This window comes from Harpia harpyja, chromosome 6 (assembly GCF_026419915.1).
Source record: "Harpia harpyja isolate bHarHar1 chromosome 6, bHarHar1 primary haplotype, whole genome shotgun sequence".
Lineage (NCBI taxonomy): Eukaryota > Metazoa > Chordata > Aves > Accipitriformes > Accipitridae > Harpia > Harpia harpyja.
The window spans coordinates 44,657,883-44,676,170 of record NC_068945.1 but is presented as its reverse complement, the minus strand read 5'-3'; the positions used below and the strand labels follow the sequence as shown (position 1 = coordinate 44,676,170).

The 18,288-nt window shown below is 39.3% G+C and overlaps 1 protein-coding gene across 3 annotated transcripts in view; it reads right to left on the bottom strand.

Annotated features, from left to right (window-relative positions):
* The window catches only part of KCND2 (potassium voltage-gated channel subfamily D member 2), a 279,656-nt gene that overhangs the window by 3,611 nt on the left and 257,757 nt on the right, over window positions 1–18,288 (bottom strand). For all 3 annotated transcript variants that reach the window (XM_052790043.1, XM_052790041.1, XM_052790042.1), the window contains 3 exons: window positions 13,225–13,387; window positions 4,276–4,374; window positions 2,603–2,698 (listed from right to left, as the gene is read on the bottom strand). In XM_052790043.1, the coding sequence (XP_052646003.1) occupies window positions 2,603–2,698; window positions 4,276–4,374; window positions 13,225–13,387 (358 nt within the window). The remainder of the gene's footprint in view (window positions 1–2,602; window positions 2,699–4,275; window positions 4,375–13,224; window positions 13,388–18,288) is intronic.

Sequence of the window (18,288 nt, the reverse complement as noted above, 5' to 3'; positions counted from 1 at the left end):
ATTTTGAATGTGATCACACAGTGCATATAAAATTCAGAGAGAAAAATTACCTAATCGCCATTTTTAGATTACATTCAGTGGCTTACAGTATGTTTGCCAAGAACTCTGCTAGTTTTCCAATTAAAAGTAATTTTGTGCTTCCTAAAACTTTTATGGAGCAACCAACTCAATTCAATTCAACTCAATTCAATTTGTAGGGTCCATTAAAGAGGGTTATTGAGTGAACTTTTAATATAGACTGGAAACATTTTGAAACAATATAATGGCTCGAGTTAATATATTTGATTATACTTATTAATTAACTGTTCTTAAATCAGCTAAAAGTATCCTGTAAAATATAACTTTCAGTGCAGTTATTTTCATTATTAATGTAATTTTCAGAGAATTCCCACATAACATTGCCCACATTACATTTTTTAGAGTGGAAGAGATCTTATCCTATTGACTTTAAAGTACCGGAAAAGAGAAAATATGCCTTTGCTTAGTATCATCTGGGCTGATGCTTATACCAAATGATATTTCAAAGGATGAAGCAAGGCTAAGAAGGCACCTCACTCTTGCTGTTAGACCATGAACCAGCAACTTGCCAGATTCTACAAGCTGACGGCCCAAAATTTCAAGTTGCCACTAAAATTTTGGTAATGCATGATCTGACCAGGCAGTTGCAGAATACAGCTTGGAACCCCTGCATGTTTGTGTTCATGTGTCATGTGAACATCAGTGCCAGTAGCAGGACCCAACAAACAAGGAAAAAAGAAAGTAGATTCTATTCAAATTTAGAAAACAAGATAATACTTGCTTTATAGATTTATTCTCTTTTTTTAAAAAAAGCTGTTTAAAAAAAGAAAAGAAGAATAGGCTTACATATTCCACCTTTATGGTTAGAGGAAATGTGAAACTTTGGGAGCCGAATCCAACTCCCACCAAATGAACAGAAATTTTTTTCCATGATTTCTATGAGAGTTTGACGAGACCTGTGGCTACTACTAGGGTTTTTAAATATGTTTGTAATGTTCAACTATGGAACAATTTTTAAGGCAGATCACTATTATCAGGTTCTAGTACAAAATGTCTCAAAAATGTTCCAAAAGGACCCAGCCTGAATCTTGGCAAAGAAACCACATTATACTCTGAGTAGGAAGCGAGACATTTTGTCCTACAGCACATTATATACAAATGAATACTCCAAAAATAAGGATGGGGAAGACATAAGCACCTGTGGGATGACATACTACTAAGTGGTATAACAACTGGGCCATTCTATTTACAAAGAAATGCTCTTGAAAGGAGAACATTAAATTATACATATCCATACATCATATTTTAATTTAGCAATGTCTGTTGTGGGAAAACCTTTTAATCTTTTTTTTTTTGAGAAAGATCAGAAAGACTTTCACATTGATCTCCATCAAATATAGCAGAAGCATTACTAGGTCTTTTAATGAAAATCTAAAACTAGACTATAAAGATAAGACAAAATAGCATAAAGTTCCTTTCTATATACAAAACATAAAAAGAAATCATATAATTTTTTACATGCAGCTGGAACTTATACAACTAGATGTAAATTTGTAAATGGTAGTTTAATGGATGTTGACCAACTTACCTATAATATAAGGTACATTCTACATGACAACGTAACCCCCGCAAAAATATAAAAGTACAAGGAGATAGTTTTAGCGTGCCCTATGTGAAATTCCTAAATCTACAAAGATTAAATTTAATATAACTAATATTTATGTTCTTAGTTTCTTTAGGAAATGATAAAAGAGGAAACTGTAAATTTAGGGATGATTAGGGTTATTGCTGTGATGTTATCTGTCCAGAAATATACTATTAGTAAACATGGCACTTAGTTATTACTGAATCATAACTCTGCTGTAGTTTACTATCCTTTATGGCTGTATAATTATTCAGATATTGACCAGGGAAAAATATAGAAAGCACATAATAAGTAGTCCTTTTGATTTATAGGGAGTTTCAAATCTAGATGAACATATTTAGGCTGTTATGAATGACATCAGTGATTTCTACAGAGATCTCAACGTCTAAACTGAAGCCAAAAGACTTTGAAGCTTTGTGCCTGCATCTGGATTAAGCACTTGAAGTTTCAAAATAGGATGCTTGGGGATCCTCTTTTACAGTCACTTCAGTGAGAATTGTGTTCACGTCCGAGGAAACACTCAGCAGCTCTCCATGTACAAAAGCCCAACGTGCTCAGGCAAAAACTTTCTTTGACTGCACTGAATATTGAATGTGTAAGGATTACAAATTGTGTTTTATGAGCTATACTGCAGAAAAGTGCAAATGATAACATTATGGAGTGTATGAAAACCATACTGAAGGTCACACATACAGCTTGGCTATACTGATGTCATCTTACTGATGCCATCTCACTGATGCCACCCTAGATGAGGCTCTCATCCAGGATCGCTCGGTTATTTATATGCAGTGTGCGTAATGCCTTAAAATAAGATAAAATGGCTTTTCTTCCCAGTTAACTGCTTTCATATAAAGGCTTATTAATTAGAAGAAATACCAAAAACATTCAAAAATAGGCTGGTGTTGGAATTCACAGGAAAACACAGTTTGCTTTTCTTACCGTAGTTTTTTCCAGGCAGTGAAGCAGGTGGTGGTGCTGCGTTTCAAAGGAAGAGCCAGATTTGCTAACAAAGGCCTGTTCTTCTTCACTGGAGGACTGTTAATACATAGAACTCTGTATTATTCTCATTTATGAACAAGAGGGTTGTTATCCAAATATTTGATCAGAACTAATCTGGATTGCATGCGGTAGCATAACTGCAATGCTTCATCTACACAGTATAACCCAAACTGTTTTGGACCTGACTTCTCTTTTGCTTGTTTGTTTTTTAATCAAAATATTTTCTTTCCTTCCCTTGTACCTCCTTTTAAATGTTTCCATCTTAGGTCTTTTTATGCATAGATGGAATAGTACAATTTACAAGTGCAATCAACATGTAAGCTTTGAATGTTGAATCAACGCATACTTAAAATTATCATAAATTTAAGTGACAGTAAAATATTTTTTTTCCTGGGAATGTGCCTCATTTGAAGGAAATTAAACATAGTTGTCCTCCTGGGATCATTTCATAGCACTAAAGAATTTGTGGTATTGCTGCTTACACAAAAATTCATGTCAGTGATCCCAATCTGCTGAGTTTGGAAGGCATATAGCAGATGTTACTGAGACAGAATGAAGAATTAAGTAGAAAACATCCACTGTTTATCAATTGCTTTCATAATTATTCACTAGAAAGCAGAAAACTAAATAGGGGAGGAAGTGGAATAATAGGAAAGATTACAATTCAACTTTGGGATATTCAAAATCTGCATGGCAATTAAGCTATTTGGTGGTTTTTTTAGTTCAAAGATTTGAATTCTTTCAAGCAGGAGAAGAAGCGAGGGCTCTCACTGCTCGTCTTTTGTGCTAGACCGGACGGATGGACGGACGGACAGCCCCTTCCTCCTCTTCTGGCTATAGGTTAAAGCATTCGCCTTCTTAACACATATTGAACAGAAAGGGCATAGAGGAATGAAAGCCTTCCTGTATCCCTCAAGGAGTTGCCTAAATGCCAGAAAATGGCAGGGATTAAAAAACACTGTGTCTTCAGTCTTTCTCAGCTGGCTAGAGCTCCGAGCAGCCAAGGGGCTGTCTCCAGCAGCGTGGGTCGCTGCGGATCCCGGTCCCAGCTGCTGCCAGGGGCTCCCGCCGCTGGTCCTGGCTTCCACAGCAGGGGTAAGGGGGGAATTTGCTTCAGGTAACGTTAGATTTCAATGTGATTCTCCTTAGAGCAAATAGGTGCTTCCAGGGAACGCTTTTCACTCTGCAACAGCCCTCTGTGCAAACGCTACCCTGGAGCTACCTCTCTCCCTCACTGATGTTGAAGCCTGGTTTTGTCACCCATGTTCTACATGTCTAAAGCCGAAGGAGATAAATCCAACCTACCTCCTAAGAGGCAAATGCTCTGTACTTTCTTAATGAGGTCTTCTATAGGATCTAACTCTAAAATTTTGGGTTACATTTGAATCTAGCACTTCTATCTGGCCAATTCTCTCATCTTTTAATACCCCGTCATCGACTCTCATAAGATCATTTAACAATAGTAATTGTCCAATTCATCCTTCTTTAATCTACCTCTAAAGATAATGTTGCCTGAAGACTCGAGTTGACTTGCCCTGGTGATAAATAGAATAAGCTACTGCTGGGCTGTCATTAAGCTGTTACTCTGGAGGTGGAGGATATAAAAGCATTACCTGCTGCAGCTGGTTACTCAGTAAGCCATTTCGTTTGCTCTGCATGTAGGCATTAGCACTCCCACTCTTTGCTGCACGAATTCGAGCAAGTCTGGCTTTCTGTGTAAATAGACAAAAGGAAGAGTGTCACTTGTACTCATATCCATTATTCTGTTTATCTAAAACTGCTAATTGGAATCAGCTGCTTATGAATGCCAATATCATAATGACTAAAAGGCTGCATTGCGTGTGTCCTCCAGGTGGAGCAAATCATGAGCGTCTGCCCATTTAAAATGCAAATGACAGAAGTTTTTATTTGTTTGCATGCATCAGCTCACAAGAACAATGATTTTGGAGAAGGGACTAGACAGTTGAGCATGTAAGTGCCTCCTTTTTTCTGCATTGTTGCAACTGTGCCACTCCTTATGCCTTGTGGATCAGGAACATGGGCATCCATCTCAGCTGCTCCTGCAGTGAAAATCTCTTTAAAGGGGAATAAATGGGTCGGAAAAAACATAATATTGTAACTGCCGTGAGCTGGTTTCTCAGAGCCTTCTGGGTTTTTAGAGTAGCAGAATGTGGTAGTGTTTTTTTATGCTGTCACACAGCTAGGTTCCTGAATGCTTGCCAGGCCTTTTAAAAGCCTTTTTACCTCTCCGTGTCTGTGGGTGTAAACAGACTTAACACTTGTCATCATTGGTCATAATCTGTTCACAACCTGATTTTTCCGAGACTCCAGCCATCAAATTGCTGGGAGAGATTTGAGATTTCTCAGGTGAGCTTCATTGCTTGTGAAGGTAACTTTCATTCCAGAGCAGAAGGTGGCTCATGAGTGAAGAACACTTTGCATCCACGGACTTTTGTACAACAGTTAGAAGCCAACGTTAGGGGAAAGCATGAAGAAAAGACTCTCTCAACCAATAATATGGAAACCAGAAGCTTTTATGGGATTTCTAGGATGGCTTCCTGGTTCTGTAATTTTTGTGGCTGGTTACATGTGCAAGAGGGAGTCTGGGTTTGTCTTCATGGTTAGGTTTCTGATTCTGAAAGCCAAATGCCAAGCAGCATCTGGAGTTGAATGGCTGCTGAAGCACAGAAGGAGACACAGTGAAGAACTTGAAAAACTGACTTTGCTGTGTTAATAGAGATTTCCATATCTGGTAATTACTCAGCTGATATTTTCAGAAAAATGGAGGGAGCAATTCCCCCCCGCTTCACTGAATTTGTGTGGCATTAAATGTCAGCACGAAATGACTGAGAATCCCTGAACACTTACAGAGGGAAGCAGCCTGGTCACTGCAGCCGCCAGATCTCTCTGGCATGATTAATAATTAACTGATGATGAGGAATGGCTCAACACCACGCTTCTTTGCACTCACAGCCTCAAACTCACAGATCTTCTCAACAGCAAGCCAAGAAATTCATGACAGCTAACAGCTAACATGGCTAGAATCTGGCTTATATGTCATGTATTTATTAACTTTTAATTGTTCTGAAAGAAAATAAGATAATGCTGTGCATGTGTGCGTCACTGAGTCAAAAAGCTCACGAGAGGCTGTTGCCTGATTTTGTGATATATTGGCCATTTTAGAATAACACGTTGGTTTGTCACCTTCCTCGGTGCACACAGCCTTTCCTGCAATGCAGTTAATGCATCTTATTCTAGTGGTAAGGAGCAAAGTTCCCGATCACCTGCACCATGCCTCCCCACAGGTCCCTTTCTCCTTTCCCCTTCCCCCTGTTAGCACCGAAAGGACACCTGCAGCCCCGCACTCCGTCACCCTGAGCAGGTCCCCAGGGGCTGGACTGGGGGGTAAATGTCCAGTCAGGGCTCTTTCACTGAGCCCCACAGCTCACACGGGCTCCTTGGTGGCACATCCAGGGCTACCAACGTGGTTAGGGCTGAGTCCTCAGGGACTAGCGATTAAAAATGCCCTTGGGCAGGCAGAAAATAGGTTATTTTCAGGGTGGAGCTCTTGAGATGCAACGCCAGCATGACAGGCTGAAGGCTGGGGGAAGACCTTTACCTGCACCGCAGAGTAGTCATGGGTTGGGACATGCACACCGCATTATGTTCATAAATATATTAAAAATCTCTCTTAGCATGACTGTTTAGCCTTAGGAGCTTGAGATGCTTTAGAGATGCCTTTGCAGGGTGCAACATGGAGTCCCATAAATAAGTGATTTCAGTCACAAATGTTTTAGCTATGGTACTTTTCAGTGTGCTCTTTATACAGGGAGATTCGTTAGATTTAATGAACAAACATTTTACACACATTAGTTATGCTTTTCCTTTTAGCATGCATATTCATTTTCTCTTTCAGTGATTGAAGCAATAATTATGGTGCAGCACCGTTTAATAAAGAAATAGAAAAAGTATAACGGTTCATCAGACTATCTTAATATATCAATGTGCTACAACACATATAATATGAAGGTTGTACTTTCCATGTGAAGATTTCATATTGCTTTGCAAATAGGAATTTATTGCGTCTTAAAAGCTTTTGTGAGGTGGGAAGTAATAGCTTACATCTTTCTAGCTGAGACTCATTCAGATGGCCTGAATTTACATCATTTACCAAAGAGAAGACAATAAATCTATTACCAAGACAGGAACCAGATACTGTGGCTTCCATGCTCATACTTCAGCTTACAGAAAATACTTCTGAAACTGGAGCTGTTTACGAATCTGTTAAAGCGGTAGGATTTCTTTTCAGTGCTTCTTTCTGATTTGTATCAGAGCCTGTAGCATGAGTAGTCTCGTGACTCCTCACATTTTCTATCAAGGAATCATTAAAAGCTCATGTCAGCCACAGGATTTTATGGGCTGTGCACTGGGGATTGAATTCCCATGAAGGACACCAAAATGATGTGATGACATCAGGAAAACTGATTACAGAAGAACGGTATTTTCCTTTAGTCTGCGAACTGCATTCTCTGTCACATACAACAGAAAAGGAGTGATAACTGCCCCTTTCGACCACCACAAAGCCCTTCCTGACTCTCCCCTTTCATGGAATATCTAGCAAAAAAAGAAAGGAGTAAAGTTCTGCAGTAGATTATCTTTGCTGTGAGATTGTCCCTGTTAGCCACTGAATGTGAAAGACTGATTTTAGTAATTTTTACATTGTCTAGGACAAAACTAATGTACTGAAATACAGTTCTTTTACTTATTCTGATGAAATTCCACCATAATCATCTCATCTGAGACTTCCTAAAGAAACTGATGATCAGCTGTAATTCTTACTGCATCCCTTGTATTTGCACTGAACTTCTCTTTTGAATTCATCCCTTTTTTTTTCCCTAGCTTCAAATTTTACAACTTAGAGGTGGATCCTTGTCTATGGCTGCATTAATAGAAACCTTATGAAGGAATTCACTGTTATTCAACAACAGCTAGCTCTGTCAGTTTTAGAAATATAAACATTTATTTTCACAAGGTTTTCAATAGTGCTAAATGTAGCACTGCGGGGTATTTACAACATCCAGCTTTTAACACTCAAGATGCCCTCAGCTGTCCAGCTGTTTTAAGAGAGAAATTTTATTAGGAACGCTTTAGGGTGGGGCTTACTGCAGTACTGGCAATCATTTTTGGCAAGAGCCTCTCTTCAATTTCCTATGCAAGAAGCCTAGGTAGCCTAGATAATTTAGTACTTAGATAATTCCTGTTGTCTCTCTTCTGCTGCTCTCCACACTACATAGCTATCTTACTATCAAAACTCAAAAATTACTAATTACTTACCTTATTTTTTTTTTTTTAATGATCTTGTACAATTAAAAGAATTCCTTCACAGTCATTCTGTGTGTACTGGTTTTGATCGAGGCAGAGTTCATTTTCTTCATAGTAGCTGGTATGGGGCTATGGTTTGGATTTGTGCTGAAAACAGTGTTGATAACACAGAGATGTTTTCATTACTGCTGAGCAGTGCTTACACAGAGTCAAGGTCTTTTCTGCTCCACAGACTGTCCTGCTGAGGAGGCTGGGGGTGCGCAAGAAGTTGGGAGGGGACACAGCCAGGACAGCTGACCCCAACTGACCCAAGGGATGTTCCAGACCATAGGATGTCGTGCTCAGCAATAAAACTGGACAGGCGTGGAGGTTGACAGGGGCTGCCCTTGCTCTGGGACAGGCTGGGCATCAGGTGGTTGGTGGTGAGCAATTGTTTTCCTTTGCATCACTTTTTTTTTCCTTGAGTTTGGTTTTTTCCCCCTCCTTTTAAAAAAATATTAAACTGTCTTTATTGCCACCCATTATTTTTTGCACTTTTACCCTTCTGATTCTCCCTGTCATCCCGCTGGGGAGGAGCGGGCACGTGGCTGGGTGGTGTTTAGCTGCCTGCTGGGGTTAAACCACACACCGTGGCTACTAGAGCAATGGCCAAAATTGTCCAAAAATCAGTCACATTGTTGTTTACATAATTTTTTGCTTGGCCTTTCATAAATCCATCCTGTACGTTTGTTTTCAAGTGAAAAATCGAGCCCACATTTCATGCTCTGATTTTCTAATTTTCAGTAATTGCAAATAATTTATAGGATGTTAGCATGCAGTAAGGAAGAAAATGCTGTTTACTTTGTACACTAATGGATATGGAATTAAATAAGGTTCATATATTTGTTGAGTCGCGCCTTGCTTTCACATTCTATTCAAATTATTGTTCAGTAAACACAAGTTTTACAGCTTTTGTGCTAAATTCAAAAACCTAGGGTAAATTATTCTGTTACTTATGTCTCTGCAACCCCACTGAGATTAATAGCCTATCTCATTTAAAGAAGTCACAATGGCTAGCAGAGTTCTCTACTGCAAATGCTCAGCTCTAGACTGCCAGGTGCTGTTAAGCAGTTGTTGTTTCAATTTATCCTAGAGCTATTTATATTTATCTAGTAACTAATTATTCATAACTTGACAGATAAATACATCATGTACAATCGATAATAAAGCCAAGCCAATCTTCAGGGTATATTTTGCTATGTGAAAGTAGACGACCATACTCACATGAAAGATTCAGGTTGAATTTTATGTCAGGTTTTGGAGCTGATGATAGCTGTTTGGGTGTTCTGTTGAGACATCATGCAAAGTCACTTTAGGGAGAAAGTGCTTGGGCAGGTAAAATTAAGGCTCCTTCAGTTATCAGGTAATGAACAATAATGGGCAGATGGACCCGCACTTAGGACTTGCTGGCTAAGAGGATACAAGGCTCTTGCCTTCAAAAGATGCAGAAAAACAGATGTATGGGAAACAGGGAAGGCATCTAGCAAGGAATGCTTCGTTCAGGGTAAGGAAGACATTGTCATCATAAGAGCTGCTGCAGTACGCTGGGATGGATCTTTGCAGCCAAGCTGCCATTGAGTGGCCAAACACCCGTTCCAAGAGGATAGCTGGGCCTCCTCCTTTCGCTTCCCTGTGCTGGTAGTCATCCCAGTGAATACGACACTCTGAGGGTCTAGCCATATCTTAACCCTTGATACCTATCAATAACAGAACAGGAAATTGTATCCAAACTTACCTAAACCTTTCCTTTTCCGTCCTTTCCTTTCCTTTTTACATGGACCCGTCGCAACACATCTGTCATTAACTTTGCCACCTGAAGGCACTGATAGGTAACTAAAATAACTTGGCCTCTTAAAGTTGTCTCTAGCTGAGAAAAGCTCCACAAATAGGATTCTACAAAACTGTCTCAGTAGTCATAAATCTGCTCAAGGAAAAAGCATAGTAAGACTACAGGGCATAATTAGTTCTGCCCTGAATTCCAATACCTGTTTTGGATTATTTATTTATTTACTTATTGTCAGGATAGGTCTGATCCTTAGACCTTGTTACCTGATAGAAGAAAATGTTCTGATAAGCACAGGTGATTTTTCTTTATTTTTTATTTTCATCTCTTTTTTTTTTTGTTTATATTGAGTGCCAATGAGTTCCCCGTAGTGCAGGAGAAAGCTGGCCTCTCCTGCCTATGTATCAGCTGTATTACAAAGTGGGATTTCAAGGTAGTTACAACAACGTTTTTCCATGGTTGGAAGCAGGAGCTTCCTTTAAAATGCATTCAAAATGAGATGGTATATAAATTTCTCTCTTCCATCTTCTCCTGAGCATTAATGTGCAGGATCTTTTTGCCAAATAGAAACAAATGGAATTGTCTAATCTTGAATGACTGTGCAGAACTCAGTAAATGCATATACTGATGGTCACATGGCTCTTGAACAAACCTAATATGAGTGACAAAATTTTTCTGCTGAAAATTGCCAGTGCTCCTGGGACTAGATTTGAGCTCTTCAACAGAGAACTTTCTCTTGAGTTTCCTACCAGCCCAAATGTTTTGCCATTTCTGAAGACTACCTTGATTAAAATTCTGTATGAGCTATTGATAAAGTAAGTTGCACAATTCAAATATACAACTCTCTCAATCAGATGTAAGCTGTTATAGCCAGCAGGAAGTACCATCGCCTGCAGGGGTTCATGCTGTACTCCATGAAACAGCACCTTCTTTCGAGCTTATGTTCTTCAGCCTTAGAGAACAGAAATAAGGTTGGTGCTTAGGAAAACATTTATTTTAGAAACTGTGTAAAGCTTCTATTGTATTGAATGAAGAAGGAATTTCAAACTTCAACAAAGTGACCTTTTTGCTTGAATATTCTTATACAATGCAGTAGAACCCTCCCGTGAAATGCAAGGCTATACTTCATAGCTAAATATTGCTAAATACAGACTATACAGTACCCAAGAAGTGCATGTTGTTGATTTTTCTTCAGTCCGTCAGAGCAATATTCTGTTCAACTTCTCCGTCATTTTAGATTGAGAGAGATTAGCTTTGCAATAGGAGATACCAATGAAACACTCATCCAGGGCTAAGTTAAACAGACCTCAAAGCCATTTTCTCCAAAGCAAGAAGGGCATAAACACAGTCAGAGGAAATCTCTCGTCCTTGCTGTTGGCATTGTTCTGGGGAGCAGAGGAGAAGACACTTGGCAGGATTGCCATTCATCACTTCATATTCCTGTTTGAAACATACAATGAGCTCATTGTTTTGCAAGGAGAAAAAGTCAGTTATTAACTCAAGCAGCTTCTCTTCAGGAATTGATTATGGGGAATAGCAGCCAGTCTGCCAATCTAATTTTTGCAAGGTATTTTCTAGTGTCCGTCTCTTTTTCACTGGCAAGTGTAAAGCAGGCATAGAAAATTCTGTTTCATGACATGCAGTAGGAGACAGTTTCTATCTGAATTGAGGCTGGTTGTGTCTGCAGTTACTATGAAAGCTCAGAACAGGCACATTGATTGCTGGGATCAAGCAGATCTGTTACCCATGACTGGCGCAATGCTCAGAGGCACTGTAATGAAGCACTGTGTTGTGGCTGATACATACTGTTCTTTCTCTGTCTGCTGCCATTACACAAACAGAAGTGGAAAAGTTCTTGACAAAAACAATGTAGTGTGGAAATGACATGTTCTCTGCGTTTTCCAGCTTTGGGAGAGGGGAATGCGTGGCTGGAGCTAGCATGTGGGACAAAACGGCATGCAAAAGGGTGGATGGAATTAGTAGATAGGTAAGGTATGCTGTTTGGATCACTGAAGCAGCCTATATTTGAAATCAGGTTTCTAGAAAGGTATGACATTTCTGTGATATGCCTGGTTTCTTTTATGGCCGTTTTCCTCATCTGACAACATTCTTCCAGGATGCGGCTATTCAAGGGTGCAGTATCTTCAGCCTGGGCCTATGACTGGCTTTCTTGGTGATGTACCTGTTTCTCTTGATTTTAAGATATTCTGGGAATGGTATCACTGCATACATTTACTTCACTTCCTTTTTATGAAGAAGTCAGTCAAAAAGGTGGCCAGAAAGAAACACACGAACATTTTGTCTCTTTAAACCTGGAGCTGTTGTCTATATGAGGCAGATGCAGCCTGAGTCTGCCTGTGTTCCCTGGCCTATATATATATATCTAGTCCCCAGCCACGGTCTGCCTGCACACCTCTGCGGGTAACGATCCTGCTCTCCCTGGATCACTGGAGGCTCAGGACCTCTGAAGAGAGGCCATGGGACCACCAAAAGCCCAAGTGGTGACACCTCAGCCTTGGCAATCTTGCAACCTGTGTTGCATCCAGAGCCTTCCGACTGCCGTCAGCAGAGGAGCAGAAGGCGATGCATCTCGGCTCCTTTATTAGGGCTTCAGGTGCCGCTGGAGGCTACCTGAGCTGCTTAGCATTGCAGGGTTGGGCAAAATGCATTGGGACTAGTACATCGGCAGTGACGTGGAGAGGAACGTGACTGCCCAGGCTTGGCTGCATCTCTCCTGGTAAATAGTTTTTCCTGGCTCCTGACCTTGCCCATATGGGTCAGGGAGGGAAACTGTCTTGTTGTAGAGCTCGTTGTTATTTTAGTGAGAGACTCAGCAAATCAAGGAAGCTGAAAAACAGACTTTTGCTTTTGGCTTTTCCTGATTAAGCTCTTTTTCTGAAGCCTTTTAAGCAAAGTAGAGCTGAGGAGACAATTTCCCCAATAATCAGATTCTCCAGAGACTGAACCTGGGAATTAAACACAGGGATTAGTGAAGCAGGCTGTTAGGATAGATGTTAGAAATCATAATTAGGGTTTTTGTTGTTTGGTTGTTTTTTTCCTCAGAAGACTCTGGTGGAAAGAAAGTCTGCCTGAAAAACACAGAAGAATCTTCAGTGGGTGGGACAGCAGCTATTGCCTGAAAATACTAGATCTAGTCTAACAAGTAGGATGAATTAACACAATAATAGATCTGTAAATTTTGACAGAAAAGATAAATGAACCATTTTTTTTGTTTGGTTTGTTTTGTTTTTTAATAAAAATAACACAGTATTTGCATCTAGGACATGGGCTAGGCATGTAGCACATAAGTATAGTAGTCCTTTTGCTAAGAAATACTCACTTTGAGGATGCACAGCATATAGAAAGTCATACTTTATCTATTGCTCAACGACAAAAGGGGGAAAAATTAGGAGCTCACCTTCTGGGCCCTGCGCTTGTCTGCTCGTTGATTCTGGTGGTAGATACGGCTGAAGTTGGAGACAATTACAGGAACTGGCAGAGCAATGACCAAAACCCCACTCAGGGAGCATATTGAACCAAAAATCTTGCCAGCGATTGTCTTCGGCACCATGTCACCATATCTGGGTTAAAGAAAACAAAACGCTTAGTAAAGACAAAATCTTTTATAAGTATTGACTTGCAAGATGAATTAATTGCACAATAGATTTTACTTCTCTTGCAAATAATACTCACTGCATATAAATAATAGTTTATACACATATGCATACATATACAGCATGCCTAGTGTTGTGCACATGTAACTTTAATTTGCTAATTTTGCTAATTTTTTAACTAGCTAATTTTGGGTATCCTGTTCATCAAACTGTGGGCAACTATCTTTCACCCACCTGTAGTCTTCCCAGGCTGCCTCTATTGCAATGGAGAGAGAGTGACCTTGCTAAGGAAAAAAAAAAAAAAATCAGTGTTGAAGTTAAAAGTCCTTACTCCGTTTGCTTGTTGGAAGAACTCATCCCTTTCCACTGTCAAGATCCTAGGGAGACCACTTGGTAAGTTAGATGCCAGGCTGAAAAATCTGTTGTCTCACTTAAGCTGATATAGTACTTTCATTTAGGAGGGTAGCATGTTTTTGGCACAGGTTGCCCAGGAGATCATGGACTTTCTATCCTTGGGTATTTTCAACACTCATCTAGACAAAAGCGTGGCTGACCTAACCTATTGTTGTTGATAGGCTGTCTTTGAGTGGAAGGCTGGACTAGCTGACCTCCAGAGGTCCCTTCTATGGTCCAGCTGAAAGCAAACATGAAAAACTCAAGCCACAAGCAAGCAAGCAACCCAATTCTAACTGCAAATCCTGGCAGCGCTCAGAATTGCTAGGGCTACCACCTTTCTTTATGATGCTGGATATTGTTTTGTCCAGCAAGTAAGAACATAGCACTACTGAAGTATGTAGAGGCACTCCAGTGACAGCTTATTAAGAGATATCCACTCTTTGCACTCTGTAGAGTGCCATGTTCTATAGGACAAGTATGTAATTACACACTGCAGAGTTTAATAAAGAGATAAATTACTTTCAAGCTACCATTCGGTTTTTAACTTTACTGGATTTTAAGTTATTATTAAACATTGTTTGTAGCATGTGAGTTTAGTATGCTTGTGAGCAGAGAGATAGTACATTCCCTATTACAAAGAATTTATAAACTGTTAACACAAGAAAAGGTAAGAAATAAAACTGCAGGAGGGGCTGTGTTTGGAAAATGCTTTCTGGAGAACAAAACCTGTCTGTTCAGCAGGAATTGGAAAAATAATAGAGAAGTTGGGGGAGTCTTCAAGTCACGTGGTCCAAATTGTGCACCTAATCACAAGAAGGAGGGGTTAAAGGGATGAGGATATCAGATGATGGAGAATCTATATGGGGTTAGAGAACACCTTCCAGCAATGAGAACTCAGCATATGTCAAAAGGAGATGATGTATTGCTTTGTAGGTGAAGATGAATGGTTTGCATTTTGTAAGATAAGAGAAAGGTGTTTAACGTAAGTATTCAAATAAGTTGTCATCCAGGCAGATATAATATAGATGACCAAGTCTTAGACTATTGACAAAGAACATGTTGTGTAAAACAAATGTTTAGTTGCTTTATAAAGCATGCCCAAGTGTAAAATATTCACAGGAAAAAATACATTAATATTTCTACCGATAACCCCCCTCACCTGCTTAGAATTTGAATGCTATTAGATTCTCATTTTGTGACAGGCAGGACTGAATAAAAATACATAATGTAATAGAATCCATCTTCTAAATTATTAATATATCTGGTCTTAATTACAAGATATATAAAACTGGAAAAATACTAGAAAGAGAGTCACGCTTTCCTTCACATCAACATTTGCACCTCACAACATAGGCATTTTTGGTGCTTATCTTCCTAAAGCCAGAGCTGACTATCAGCTGTCAGGAGTGATGCATGCACAGCTGTTCTTTCCTTTGGGCACGGAAGTGGATAAATGACCTTTCAAGGTCCCTTTGACAAATGGGATCCCCGACACCTAACTAACCCCAGTTTTTTTCTGGCAGAGTGGTGGGCATGGGGCCAGGGTGGCGAGCTTAGGGGAGAAGTCCTAGGATCAAATCGCTAATCATTGCTGGTTTACGGTATTTGTTACTGTTTTACTTAATCCTTTTAGATACAATCCAACTAGTTGCTTAAATTAAATCAAAGTGTGTCAACAGAAAGCTATTTAAAAGGCAATATGTATTTACACACACCTGACACAACCAGACCTTGAAATGCAAAATTTACACATGCCCGGTACTACTGGAGGAGATCTCTTAAATGAGATTCCTAAACCTATATTTAGTTGCCGACCACTTGAAATGCTAAACTGCTGAACCTTCCTTCATAAGCTCACATTGTCACTGATGGCTGCTGGACAGAAGGTCCAGCTCTAATTAATTTGGTTTGAAGTTGCTCAGGGATATAGTTCATCCTGTTGATAATGTGACACTATAATTACGTGAATCAAGTAAAGACTGATGCTTTAGGAGTGGTGACAGGAACTATTAGCTGATCCGTCCCTAACATTTCAGTATTTACGTTTGGACCTACCTACTGACGTAAGGAGATGCCTTTTCATGGTATTTCAGAGTTACAGAGCAAAATAAAAAAAATTAGGATTGTTTGATACATGAAGGTATTTTGCAATGTTTTTCTTACCTTCTGGGCAAAATGACAGGTAGATGGATATACTGCTTATTTTAAAATAACTTGCTTTTGATTATTTTTCTATTTCAGCTTGAGTCAGTTGGAGTACGGTGACATTTTCCAAATGTAATGTTGTTTGTCCGTTGTTTAGTGCTAATAATATCTTTCGCATCATCAATAATTTTTACATAATCAGTTTTTCTCCTGTTGATAAACACTGTGTTGGAGAAGTTAAAATAAAATTACAGTCAGAAAAAATGACTTCCAAGAAATTATCCTTCCTGCACAGGGTGAGAAACATATTTGCTCACTTTTGTGACAAAATGGAGTTTTTATTACATTTACCCTGGTTAGCCTTGCTCTCCTTGGGGACAGTGACACAGATTTTAGTCTAGTGTAGGCATGACCAGAATTGTTAATGAAGTTCCTCCTGCTGGATTAAACATTGCCTTTAGTTATACCTCATATATCACTGAAAATCACCAATGGAAGTGGATGACATAAAACGAAGGGAAAATTTCTTCCTTTACCCCACCTGCAATTGCTTTATTCCTTGGAAAGTCTAAACTAAAAAAGAACATAACTCCATTTTGAAATGGCAGGGTAGCTTTGTGGTGCTTGTATTTCAAAGTGGAAAAATTATACTTGATCTCTAAAACAAATTCTAAATTTTGCAGAAAATCTAATCTCCTCAGTCATGGCGACAACAAATACGGAATCTTATTAAGCAATTTTCACAGAGTTACTTTTCAAAAGGGAACAATTTCAAGGTTTTATCTAGTGCTACCCTGCTTGTCTCACTGCTCTTCAGACTGGAACTGCAAATATATTCTCCTTTACGTGCTTTTTTTCCTAGTTGCAGTCTTTCCATATCTTTCTATATAGTCTGTTCCACATATGTCTATTGTTGTGGCCAAAGCTCAAGTCAGTCCTTGGGCATTTATGATTTGTACTGACAATCTCATTCTGTAACGTCAAAAGTGTCATCCCAATATTGTATGCTCTGGATGAGTGAAGAAAAAGAGATGTCGTACTGATCCCTGTTATCAGTCAGGTGCATTCTACTTCATTAGCCAAAAAGGGAAGGGAAAAGGCTATAACAAACTAGATGTGTCAATCAAATTTTATCAAATCACAAGTCAGAAACTACATGAACAAACTAATGCCTAGGTTTCACTAGACGTAGTCCAGACAGGTCAGACATGTGCTATTGCTTGCAGTCCACGGGTATCTGTTCACTAAGTGACATGGTACAGGGATGAATGGATTTAAAGGCATGTGTGTTTGTCTCACTTGTTTGCATTCAACAGGTGACAGACCACTTTTGCATATTTAACTCCTTACTGCAAGGCAAGACAGGAAGCCAGTGGATTCCTTCATTTTGCAAATACCGGATCTTTCAGAGTACGGATCTGAGTAACATGGGTGCGATTTAGTGCTTTGCATGACAGATTTGGGGGCACGAATGCAGCTTGATTCACACACAAAAGGCTGAGCTGTTGTAGGAGCTTGGGAAAAATGAATGTATTTGGGTTTACAAATGCCCAGTCTGAAATCTAAGCATTGCCACGTCAGATCTTACCTGTGGACATCCACCTGCCAAAGCGATACTGCCTTTCTAACTGATAAGTGGAATATATCTGATGTTGCATACCCATAATTCAAGGAATCTCAGACAACAGGCTGTATTTGTGGCATCATCGGCTATTTATCTTATTCCTGAATCTAACGAAGACTGGTTTTTGATAGCTCTGAGATGGAATATTTCATAAGTCAAAGGTCTGAATTATAATTGAAGCGAGTCATACTTTTTGACCATTTATCCTTGATGTGAGCAGAGAAGGTCTTTTCTTTAATAATCTTAACAGATAAGAGGGACAATGCTGCTTGTTTAACTTCTGCTTGTTTGTTTGAACACAGAAGTAATTTTTTTTCAGTGAAAAATAAGTGCGTCTTGGAGAATAAAATAAGTAATCACAGAAATTGTATTTTAGCAATATTTTTGTGTGTGTTTGACAGATCAGAAATTCATATTTGGAATAGCTTACTTTGGATAGAAACATCCCCCCGCCCCCCGGTGACCTCTGCACCAAAACTGTGAAATTGTAGGATGTATATAGTAGGAATAAATCCAGGATGTGCATTTTTACAAAGATCAAATATTTAGGCTGATACTGACAGATACAGTTAAGGAAAAAAATTGTCAATGTTAAAAAACACCTAGCTGCATTAACGTTTTCTGACACTAGAGGGCATAAACGCCATTAAAAATAAATGCAAATACAAAACCATTTTAAAATGCGTGTTACAAATACACGTGC